At 26.1% G+C, this 13537-nt stretch overlaps 1 protein-coding gene across 1 annotated transcript in view; it reads left to right on the top strand.

Moving 5' to 3' along the window:
* Nucleotides 1-307: 307 nt before the first annotated feature.
* Nucleotides 308-13537, top strand: part of LOC129958318 (USP6 N-terminal-like protein) — a 62037-nt gene continuing 48807 nt past the window's right edge. The window contains exons 1-3 of the mRNA XM_056070716.1: nucleotides 308-365; nucleotides 8254-8366; nucleotides 13443-13537. Of these exons, the coding sequence (XP_055926691.1) occupies nucleotides 13534-13537 (4 nt within the window). The 5' untranslated portion in view covers nucleotides 308-365; nucleotides 8254-8366; nucleotides 13443-13533. The remainder of the gene's footprint in view (nucleotides 366-8253; nucleotides 8367-13442) is intronic.

Genomic DNA, 13537 nt, shown 5'->3' with positions numbered 1-13537 from the left:
TGAAAACCCTCCATTCATATAATGAATACATGAATTTCTGTTTTTCTTTTTGCTTTTAAATGAACTGCTATTGATACATCAAGCTACTCTTAGAATGATTACTGAATTAGATTTGTTTATTTTATGAAAAGTATATTATAATTTAAGGCAAGTGTGTTTTCATATTCAGAAAGTGAATAATACATTTTCATACTTGTCTACTGGTTGATATATTGGGTGATCTAAATAATTCATTGTAACCTATATACTAATGAAGTTATGAATATATAATTCTCGAGAAAATTGAGAATGAAATTTTCATGAGATATTTTACATACACTTAAAAAAAAACGCATGACGGATTTTGAACAGTTTGTAAAACTCAGGTAGTTACTCAAATTTGAATAAAAATTTTGCCAACTTTGTTGACATTATACATTTTTCGTTTCACTAAAATTATATTTTTATTAATATTATAAAGTACTTTTGAAATGATGCTTTCTGTTAAATGTAATTTTTTGGAATAATAAATATATTTTTTCTGTTTTCTTGTACATTGTATACATTTTGTAGCATATATATTCATTAATATAGGGGAACGTTTATGTCAATAGATTTGTGTCGGAAATAAAATAGAATTGTGGTGCTTAGAAGATTGGGTGGGAGATAAAAGAATCCTCTTGCATATTATTTTTTTGTGACAATCTATTGTTGCTGCTAAAATTATATTAGTTATGATTTTTTTAAGTGACTGTTTTTATGATGGCATTAATGTAGAAAGCAAGATTTTGTTTTATTTTCAAATTTTTAAGTTGTAAAAAAAAAAGGCTTATTTTTTATATATGAATGATTTTATTAATATATTTCATATCAGACACATGTTGTTTATATGTATATTATGCAGTCAGTTTAATTCTAAAGATTATTTCATTATGAGAATATGTGAATGTCTTAGCAGTTTTGTCTTACAAATAGTATGAAACATAAATGTTAGCTAATTAGTTTACAAAATTATAATAAACTTATTTCTTGTAGTTAAAATGTTTGACAAGTTACAAGGAAAAGTTAACTTAATAATTATAAAGTTAACTTAGAATTCATTCATTTAATTCTAAATAATTATTGTTTTGTCAAATTTGTAATTCTTTTTTTAATGTAATATATCTTATTTCATTTGATTACCTAGTTTAATGATGTCTCATTACATTTAATTGTCATAAACTGCTTTTGTTTAATTTATTTCTTTTTTTTATAAAGTTAAATACAATATCATTTAATTAAGGATGTTGTAGAATGTATATTTATTATTTTCACTTGAAAGCTCTATTAATTAATTCTATTAGAATGTTTTAAAACAGTTTTTCGATTTTCCCTCTCCTTGCTTAAAAATTTTACCTTTAATTGTTTGCTATTGAGATGAAAATGTTCAGTTATTTATTTGAATGTTAATTATTTACATGATCAGGATATATATATGGATAATAGTGGTCATATTATCCATAAAATATATATATAATAATGGTCATTTGTTTTTCTTTCACAATTTTTCCTTATTTGTATCGCATGCATAGTTTTTTATCATTTGTAATTTTTCAAAAGTTATAATATGTCCCTTTCTTTTGAGTTGCTAATATTTTGCTAGTTTCCATCTTTTTTTCTTCGACAGTTAACCTTAAAAGAATAATTATGATAAATTTTTTATTTAAAAAAATACTATTTTCTGTATTAATTTTATTTTTTGTTTATTCTAATTATATTGTTATTTTTATTTTTTAACCTTATCTATACATCTATATATTTTTGTTTTTTGCCACCTATTACTAAATCCTTATAATGTTAGTTTTTACATTTGTGAACTAACTTATTACTATTTATATGATACATTGCTGAAAATTTTAATCAGTCAAAATTTATTCATAACTCTTATTGTTACATGTAGAAAATATTTTTGAAATATCACCAAACATTGTACTTTGTCTAAATTATTATGAAATTAGACATAGTGAATTAAGTGGTCATAATAAAAAGAATTGTTATATGTTTCTTGAATAGGTCTCAGTTAATAAAAGAATAACTGCAATTACATTTTGATAACATTCAGTGTGTATATATATGTTCCTTGCTTGTAAATAAAAATTAAAAAAAAAAATATATTTGTGAATAACTATATAACTGTGCTTATGAATATTTTAAATATGTAAATGTGATATTATTATAGCCAGAGTGAATTGTCTAGATTTGGTTTGAGACAGTGCATGAACAAGTATATTTTTAATCAAATGAGCTTTAAATAGATTATTCAAATGTATTCTGATTAAAATCTTATTGCATTATAGCTGTAATTTGTTGAGAGAGGAGGAAATTGAGGCATCCAATATATATAAACAAAAGTGTGTATAAATAATATGTAAAATGAATTTTAAAACTTAGAAATATTTTATGTGTTAATAAGTTATTCCTAATAAAGAAATAAGTTTTAAGCTGTAAAACCCCTGATGTATATGAAAGATATTTTAGAAAAATTGTAAATTAATTTAAAGAATACTACATTGCATGATTTTTCAGCTGCATTTGTAATATGTGTAAATAAATGTTAAGTATATGAAATAATTTAAAATAATTAATTTTAAGTTTTTAGTTTTGAGGTTATTGTATTTAAGAATAAAATAGTATTTTAATTATAAATTATTTTGTTTATTAATCATTCATTTTTTAAATCAATTGTGAAAAGAAAAAATATGATATATTATCTTTATATTATATTTTATTATATTATTTAAAATATGCCCTTATATTTCATATTTGAAGATATTTGCAATTTTTTTTTCTTCATATTTATATGCAATTTTCTGCAGTGGGATTATATAAATAAATAAAGATATTTTTCAAGTTTTCAGAGTTTAAAAGGTGATATAGTCCTTGAATAATTTGAAAACAGTCATAAGAAACTAATCTTTTCGCTTAAGATGAATTTAAAGCTTTTTATAAAGTCAAAGCCCAACACAGATTGAGAAATATAAGCATTGTGATTTGAGCTATAACTGCTGTATATCCAGTGCCAAAAAGAGAGAATATGCAAAATCTCTGTTGTCATTTTTAACATACTTGTATTTCTTTATGAATCTGACATTTAAATTTTAATTTGGCAAATACTAAAAAGAAGGTATCAATTTGCTATAGGATTGCATGATTACATCATCATTTTAGCTAATATATTTTCCTTTAACCTCGTGTATGTAGTATGACAAAATCTCGGATGATACATTTTCATTAGCTGTACTTTAATAGGATTCTAAAAATTTGTATATGTTGTTATATTATTATAACTAAACTAAATATCTTTATGGAAGCAAATTTAATCAAAAGTTTGAAATATTGTTTTTTTACCATTACTTCTAAGTATTATTTCAATCAAGAGCATTTTCTTTTGATTGGATATCATCATACGCTGATCTTTCTTCAGTATTACTTTGCCTTTTATTTTGTACTTTTTTTTTTAAATTGATTCTGTTATTTTAGGTTGCTAATTTTTTACTCAGATATCTTAATGTTATTTAGTGCTCAAGAGTTTAAGTTCTTTTCATTCAGTTGGAGGATTATCTTTTAAAAATTTTGTTTCCACTCTTTGCTTAACCATGGAAGAGCATGGGTTTGAAAATTCTGTTTAGTCTAATGTTAGTATATATTTAAGGTGTTCATTCATTAGAATATTAAGGTGAAATAACCAGTCATTTCAGAGAAAATAGCCTTTAAACTTTCAACATAGCTTATGTATTAGTAATTTGCTGAGTATTTAGGCAGCACACTCGGTAAGGTATTTGCTTAGCATCTACAAAGCCAGGGTTCGATCCTGGAGAAGTTTTTCTTAAGCTTTTTATCTAAAATTAAATGAACAATTTGTAAATATTTTTAATTTATATATTATTCATTCTTATGTAAAGATAAATTCTTGTTCGCCTAATACTTGAATTATATTGAAAATTTATGGATTATTTTAAAGTTTTTATTAAAAATTGTTATTTTTAAGCAGAACAATAATTATAAATATAACTTTAACTGTGAAAAATATCATCAGTAATTACTCATATATAAAAATTTTATTCAGTAATTCTAGATATTTATCGTACGTTTATAAATTTCCTCACTCATCAACATTGCTTTATGAGAAATTGAACTTGAGAATTCTGATGTAATCCAATTATTTTTAGCTTCCAAACTTTGATTACAAATAACTGCACCTTTTAATGTCAGTTTTGATGCTTCACTCTATTATGATTTTAGCATGATTTCATCTTCAATCCCCGATACACTAGCATTATTAATTTTAGTTTCAGAAAATTTAACTATTTTTTGTGTTTTGTTCAGTTAATTAAAAAATGATGTAAGACTCTGCAGTCAATACGAAATCTGAGAAAAATTGGCATGATTTCTCAGCCTTTCTAGAGCAACAGAAATTATTTAAAGAATTTATACAATTTCTTTGGAAATTATTTCTGCAGAAGGATTCCAGACTTTATGCAATTTGTCAAATACTTATTTTCTCTGGTCATTTTGAAAACTTTTCTTATCAATATCCAAAAATGGAAAATTTAAAATGATTTTAAGATAATAATAGTTATTTAAATTATTTATCATTGTTAAAGTCAGATTTATAATTATTTTAACATTTGAAAATTAAATTCTAATTCAAGTACCATGTGAATCAACATTTATTTTTCCATAAAAAATTTGGTACATATTAATTGAAAACTGTTTATAAATTATTAATTTAATTTGAAATAATTTTAAAAGGTAATTTTTTAAAAAACTTGCCCTGGATCGAACCCTGTCCTCATGAATGTCGAGGTATATTGTCTGTTGACACTCGGCAAGAGTGATAAATTATTAGTATATAAACTATGTTGAAAGCTTGAAGGCCATTTTCTCAGAATTGGCTGGCTACTGTGCTTTGTATGTTTATAAAGTATACTATCATCATTCTAAATCTCATATCAAACTCAATTTTTTGACCTCTGCCCTCCTCATGTAAATATTTATTTAAAAAAAAATATTTTTGGTTATAAAGTATTATGTTTCTTCCTTTTCACTCCTGTTATCATTTTCTTAATTATATAGGCCTAAGTGTTATCTCTATCAAACTTGCTGAATCACTTTAATTTTTGAATATTTCAAGTTCCTATTATGTTACATATTAAGAAATTTCTTTAGATCTAGAACCATGTTATGCAAATGATATGGTGCCATATTCCATTTTACAACAGTTTTCTTTGTTAGTTGGTGGTAAGTTTCAGCTTTGTTACTGAATGTTTTTGTTTTCCCTAATAACTTCTATCCAATCAGATCTGAGTGACTTGAAATCTGTCGGTAGGAGACATTATCTCATAGGTTTGGCATGAAGAGGCAAAGCAAACTTGAGTTCGCTTAGATTATCGGACTAAAATTAATTCTTGAACTTTGTTAGAATAAAACTAAGTTGTAAAAGTGATGTTTTAGTAGAATTAAACTTTTGTATGACAGCAAAAATGTAAACACATTTCCATATGTTTTTGATTCAGGTCTAAAATGTATATTTCAATAATCTTTTCAATTTTAAAGTAATTTTATTATTTTCCATTTAATGTTCAAGTGGGCTCATCTAATAGTTTTCAAAATAAAAATGTATATGCTTGAATGTATTTTGGTATGGCATTTTAATCTATATTTATATTGAAATTATCATAACTATAAACACCATGAGTCCATCAGAATTATGTGGTCCTTATCATTTGTAAAGCATTTTAAATACTCTTGTCAGTCGAATTTTTTATTATCATTGTCAAAGCTTAAATCACCATAATTATTATTATTGCATATTGTCCTGAAAGGATAATTCAATCTTTTTGTAATTATTTTTCATCTGAAATATTGACAAAAAGCTTATTTAACCTGTTTTTACTAATTGTAAAATTCAATTAAACCCCATAGAATTTTAATTATTCATCTTAAACCAGTACTTCAATCTTATTAGAAGTGCCAGTAGGACATTATTGTTTCTCTAGGCTTACCTCAAATTTGAGAAACTAAATTGGCTACCATTTAAGTTCAGCTCATATGTATGATGACATAAGTATTTATAGCAGCATTATTATTATTTTTTTTTTACCCCATAGCTTGCTTTTTCATTTTTGTGTACCCTTACTGCCATATCCATCCTAATCATGCCTCTGTATAAACAAGTTTTGTTAATACTGTTGAAAGTTTATATTAATTTAAGAGCTAATTGATGAATTAGCTTATACATTTGTGGGATTTCTAATGATTTTATATTTTTAATAGTAGTATTAGTTCGTTTTAAAGTAATATCGCATTATTTTATGATGAAAGCTGACTATTCCTTTTTGTGATGTACAGTTATACATGTTGAAGACAACTTCAATGCAATTTTTGAACTTGTTTTGTGGGGATGAATTTTATTATTAAAGATGAAGTCCAAACCAATGGTGTCTTCGAACAGGCACATTTAGTGAAAGGTATTAGCTGAAATAATGTTCTCCAGTTGTAATGTGTTCAGCTAAGTTGCAGAATTTCAGGCGGCTCTTTATCCTTTCCCTGATGTTATTGGGATGAAACCATATTCTGACCTCTTTGATTGCACTGAAACAGCTTTCATTGGTGAAGAAGGTATATGCTATTTTTTAAACATCTAGTCTTTATGTTCTTTATGCCAGTCTAAATGATGTTTCTCATGAAAATCATCATTGGAATACAAAATTTGAGATGAAAATTTACTAAGCTATGCTTATGAAACCATTTTGTCTTAGCAAACTGTAACATTTTACGTCTAGTTGCTATTGTCATATGCAGTTTTGCAAGATATCTTTTTTTTTTCGTTAACATAATCAAATATTGGTCATTTGTTGGCATTGCTTTCCATTGCCAACTTATCTACTACCAACTTATCTAATAGATGTATGCCAGAAACAATACTGGTATATGAAGTGATACTGTGATTGATGGGGTTATATTTACCACACCCTTCTTCAAGCTTGATGGCCATTCTTCTATGTCTAAGCATATGCAGATGACTTCTTCTAATCGTATTGCATGAACAGTTGTTAGAATTTTCAGCAAACTTTTTTATTACCACCCTTCATTTTCTCTTTCCTTATGGCACTGCACTGCATTCAATGACTATATGAATTTTGCATGTTCTCATTTTTCTACAAGTCTGGTGGTTTATTATACTTCTCAAACCAACCCAAATTGCAGTTTTCAGGCTTGCATACTTAAAACTTTGTGTGTGTTTAACTTTTGCACACTATTGGTTATTTATACGAGTGTCATAATAGGACAATTAGTAAATTTATTTATCAACTTACCAAAATAATGGAACAGTTAAATTCAATCCTATATGGCATTTAGGCTTTCAATAGGGCTGCAATGGTCTGGTGGTTAGGTCTTGGCTTTCAGCCTGGAGGTTTCCAAGTTCAAAACCAAAGAACTACCTTGCATATGGTTTGGTACATGTTAAATCTGTTGGAGCCAAGTGTTCTGATTCTGGTGTGGTGCAGAAGTTTGGAAAGGGGGTGTTAACTCAACCATTATCTATGTCATTTGACTACGATTTGTAATTATGAGGTCCATCTCTAAATAGTTCTAGTTTTGCTTCAAAATGGGGCTTTAATACTTCTTAACTAAAACTAAAACTTCAAGATTCGATAGGAAAATAAAATGATATTGTATCCTTATTATTTTTTTTAATCCTTTGTTTAACTAAAAAATATAAAAGTTCTTTCACTGCTAATGCGAATTGTAAGTTGCATTTTTACAATGGTTATAGTAGAGGGGAGAGATTCTATTTGATTAGTGAATAAAATGTGGTTGGAAAAATTAAAAAGTAATTAAAGCTTGCTTATATGATTAAAATTTTAGTTAAAGATAAAACTTGTGTGACTGACTTTTTATAAGATTATTGTAGAGTTTTATATTAAGACTTTATCTGTAAAATATAGATTTTAAGGTTTGTATTTTGGCTTTGAGCATTTTAGAGTATAGAAAAGTAAAATATAACTAGCTATATTTTGTTATATGAAACATAAACCTGTAAAACTAAGAGGAAAAATGGAAACTAGAAAAGAATGAAATATTTAGATTTTATTTCTTGTGAAACATATTAGCTTGGAATATTTGGTTATAAAGCATGGGGTTTGTGTTAATTTTTTTTTTCAAATATAAAAAGGTTAATTATGGTATTGAAAATTATTTTATTGTTCCTTACATTATTTACTTTTTCAGGTGTGTTCAAGAAGTAATTTTAGTTGACAGGGAAGAATTCAGTATTACTTTTTTAAAATTCTGAATGCAAGGAAAAGATGAAAGGAAAACTCCATAAATTGTTAGTTTGTGCTGTAAGTGTAATTTATATATATATATATTGGTAATTAAATATTTGTTTATCACTTTTTTATATACTTATTTGCTTATTCCCTCCCCTTCTTTATATCTAATTCATAAATGTTTGAAAAGAATGTAATTATAGTGATCAGTAACAATCCATAGTGGTAGAACATCAGAAGCAATGAATTTTGTGGCCATTATGCCCTGTTAAATAGCTCTGAATGTGGCTTAACTGCTTTCAAGATTATATATGAATAGAATATTTAGTTCTAAATGCCACTATTTGATGCCAGGTGCATTCAAAGGTTATTTAAAGTGAATGTTAAATTTCACTTAGCTATTCCTCTCTCTTTCTCTCTCTCTTTCTGACCAGGAATGAGTAGGAATTGGATCTTGGTCTTTTCTTGTTTATATATATATATATAATGATATTTTAAAATCTAATTTAAACTTAATTTCTTAATTTTTTGCCTAATTTAGCCCATATTATAATTTAGCCATTATTATTCTAAAATATTCTTTTATTTCCTGATCCCATTCCACTTTTTCTATCTAATTAATTCAACAGAAGCTTTGTAAAATTGCTGAAACGGCTAAAGACCGACACGTTCCCACACTCCGAGTGAAGGGATAAAATATTGCTGATATAAACAAATTCCACTAAAGGATCCCTGTGTTTCCCTTGCTTGTGATTGACATGTGTTAGAAATCCCTATTTAAATCTCACAGTATATATTCACAGGGATAAAATTTTTATGAGCTTTCCCTCATTTCGTTCTGTGTTGTTGTGTGTGTGCTCGTCGTTTCTGCTTGTACATAATGTGTGCCTCCCCGGAATGAAATAAAACAATGTCAAAAAATTGAAAGTCTCTTCACTGTCTTCGAAACTACCTTCTGCTTCAAAAATTATGCTTACATTATATATATATATATATATATATATATATATATATATATATATATATATATTGTGCCAGTGTTCATTTGTCTATTCATCTCTTATAATGCTAATTATGGTTGTCATTTTTTAAAAAAGAATGTGTAATTCATCATTATTTTTTTCTTAGTGTTTTATCATTTTTATTTTTTTTTATTGATTTTCTTGAACACATTGTTGCTTTTGATATTATTTGTTGATTTGAACTTTACTTCTTGTTTATATCATCATTTTTGTTCATACATATTTGTATTTAGCATACTAAAATCCATATAGATTGTATAAAAATTTGAATTTTAGATTCTTGCTAAAAAAATCAGTGTAAGATCAAATAATGATTCACCTTTTAGTCGCTGAATCTGATGATATTCAGGAAAATGTTTCTTTTTAGTGATAATTGATCATTCAGATTTATTATTCCAGTGCATTAATCTATTCAGACAAATTTAATATTTAGGATGTTTAATTACAATTGTCTGTTATTTTTAAAAATTTAATATGCATAAATTAAGATTTATAATTTTTTGGTTAATACTTTGTTTATTAGCTTAATTTAATTCTTATCTTTTGACAGTGTATGTAATTTAATGTCTTATTATATTATTGGCTTCATCCGACAGGTCAAATTCATAACCTACCGCTAGTAATTTTGTTGTCCCTACCATTGTAGCATTCTTGTTAAAATATTTCATCACTTTAATATTTTTGATTATTTTCCCAATTACTCTTAATAAATTAAACCAGTTACAACAATCAGTGATAACCAATTTCTTGTTCTGTCTAGTTAGGTGTGATGCCTTTCAGAATAGATTAAAAATAACATCATTTGGCCATATGCATGCATAATAATTAGTGAAAATACTTATAAATGACCATGTGGCCATTATCTCTTGACATTCTTTTCATTACTATTGAAAAGCTAGCAGAAAACATCAATAATATCTCAAAGATATTGATTTTCACAAAAACACCTGGTTTGCGTAGTTCTTATGTACAATTTGTATCATTAGGACTACTATGATTTTTTGTATGCTAAAATATTGTCTGTCCTTCCTTTATCTGCATAAAAACGAGAAAACTAGCTTTTCGCTGATTTAATTCCCACATATTTCCAGTCAATAATTTTTGCTGCTAATAACATTTAATCTGTCAACTTTTAATTATTTTATAAAAATTTGCAGACAGATTTGAAAACACTCAAAAATTCATATACAAAATTAATTTTATGCTTGAGAGCATTTGTCTGTGCAATCAGTTTTTTTTACCTTGCTATACCTTTATGCTTAGTCTCCTTTCATAAGAATTATAGCATTCATGTTCGATCTGTTACTAAAATAATTACTGTCGAAAAGATTTCTTCTGAATTAGAAAATCTGGTAATAGAGAGGCGATCTATATGTCAGGAAGAAGATATTTATTGTTATATTGTAAGAACTTTTTTTGTAACCTACATAAACTTAAATCTGCTTTATGCCCTTATTATCCCTTCATGTTAGGCATTTTTGGGCTCCATTTTGCATTTGTAATAATAATTAGCATTTAACTGATCCTTTAACCCATTTGAGACAGCACAATTTTTCTTTCTTTTCTTTTTTGAAGATATTGAATGGCAGTGATATTCTTTGCACACATGACATGCAGTCTATTTTGAATAGATTAAATTTAAATGACATTGTGAAAGACTTGGTATAAAATATTCCTTTCTCATAACACTAGAGCCATTTGCATCTTATATAAAACTATTCTGTAGAAGTGAAAATTAATTCATGATATTTAATTCTGATTCTTGAAATAGACTTTTTACTTAGAATTGCACATATAAAAGTATATTGATTTTTCCCTTTAGATTTATACATTAGATTATTCGAATACTGAATCTTGCTTTTGCATTAATTAACACTTGTTATTGCATCCCATTTTTTTAAAGATAAATGTATGAATTTTTCTGCTTAAATGCAATATGATGGGAAAAAAATTGTTGACATTTGATTGAGTTTAATGCACCTTTTCACTGTTGTAGATAAAACTGTTTTATCAATACTTATCTTTTGTATTAACATCTTTCTCTGTTTGTCTAGTAGTGCATACCTGAGTTATACTATAAATATATTTTTAGTTGAGAATAGTGATTTGTTTTCATTAGAACAATTGATTTAAATGAAAAGAGACATTTTATGTGATAAATGTTTCTTTTTGATATGCATTTGGAACTCAATGCTTAAGAAAATACCCCCCCCCCCCAAATAAGTTATGACGATTAGAAATTAGAAAAAAATTTATCAGATTTTGTATTAAATTGTTATCATAAACTATCTGTATTTTTTCTTCTAGGTTAGGGTGTAAAAATGTTACATTTTCTTTTAATGTATTTCAATTAACTATGTACAGTAAAGTATATTATTTTAAATATTGTATTGGGTTATTTGTTGATGAAAAACTTAATTATTTTCTACTTTTGTTGAGATTTTATGGATAGATGATTAATTAATGTTTAAATTCAAATTGCAGTTATGTGATTAATAAATGAGTCTGTTTCTGTTAACAAATTCTCTAGACATTGGAGCTGGGAAATATAAAATTTCGTTTAAGTATCACACATCCATATATACCAAACCAAACTTTTCAAGAATGAGAATATTTCAAATGCAATGAATATTCAGATCTTGATGTAAATTTTCAATAATTGGAATATTTCAAATCTTCTTAGTTTTGATAAAAGAGTTTTAGAGTACATTAGGTTGATTTGAAAAGGATATTAAAATATTGCTAAAATTTGTTTGCAATCTATTGTTTAAAATTTGCATTGTGCTTTGTTCAGCTAACTACTTTGGTTGTTGCATTAAGTTGAAAATGAAATTTAAAATCCCAAACATTATATATTTCAGCAATAATTGAAAAAGTTTATCTAATTGCTATAAAGAAAATCGATTAGTTTATCTATACTTACATAAAGCTCAGTGTGTGTGTGTGTGTGTGTGTGTGTGTGTGTTCTACAGAAAAGATCATTTGACCTACAGCTACCAAATTTGGTACATGTAACCTTAGTGGTCGGGAATATGCACCTGGGGTCCCTTTTTTTTTTGGAATTTTTAATTAGAATTTTAATTAGTAATTAAAAACTAACTTTCCCGCCAAAAAATCTTTTCATTTTCCCCAACGCCAAATGAGTAATGTTTCAGTTTTTTTCCCCCAAAGTAATGAGGCTAGGGTTAACATTTTTCGGTCGATTATTTCAAACGATTCTGTTTATTTTCTTAATGTTTCATGCATTTATAATTAAACATTGTTAATTAATCAGATTCATTCTGAAGTACTTTTGAATTAAAATAACACAGAATAAAGGAAATTAAAAATTACTAATCTGCATAGCGTTACCCCAACTGGCGTAGAAAAATTCACGCATGCGCATTGTGTTCTGATTGTTGACAATATTATCAACGGATGATTCTTGATTTAAATTATTTTTAGATTAGTTGCATGCTTTTGTAATTAAATTGTATTTATGTTAGTTATATATTTTTTGTATATGCTTATAGTTTTAAGTACATCGTTTTTTAAGTAGTTTTTTTTAAACCTGTTTTCGACCGATTATTTTAAACATTTCTTTTTATTTTCTTAATGTCTGATGCATTTAAAATTAAAAATTGTTAATTTATCGATCTGTTCATGATGAATCTGAGAAAATTTTGTTGACAAATTCTTGAGATATTACATAAATTAAGAAAGATATTCTTTAGTGCCCATAAAGTTTAAACGCTCAGTGACTCTGTTATCAGTAATCATATTATAAAAAAATGCTTTGTTTCAGTAAAAAGTATTATTATATTAATTGTAGATTAATCCTTTCCTCTTTAATTTAAAGTATAAATTCTACGAGAGCTAACAGAAAATTAGAGAGATACATATGACGTTATGACTGAAGGCTTTTATAATATTATGAGTGAATTATATGACTATCAAAATTTGAATTTTAAAAATATTTTGATGAAGAATCTATTAAAGTAGGAATTGCGTAAAATATTTAATTATTAAAATTTAAACGAACATTAAGATTGGCGAACCGGCTGGTCGCCAAAGGCGGCTAGTATTTTATATGTGTAATTTTGTATTAAATTCTTAATATTTTTCTTATATTTGAATATATTTTTAGGTTTACATTAACTATAAAATGGATGTAGGTTGGACCAGTATATAAAATTCATGCTAAAATGATTGTAAAACAACCTGCTATATAGGGCAGGATGA

This window comes from Argiope bruennichi, chromosome X1, assembly GCF_947563725.1.
Source record: "Argiope bruennichi chromosome X1, qqArgBrue1.1, whole genome shotgun sequence".
Lineage (NCBI taxonomy): Eukaryota > Metazoa > Arthropoda > Arachnida > Araneae > Araneidae > Argiope > Argiope bruennichi.
The sequence above is the reverse complement of the archived record's forward strand: the minus strand, read 5'-3'. Positions and strand labels throughout refer to the sequence as shown.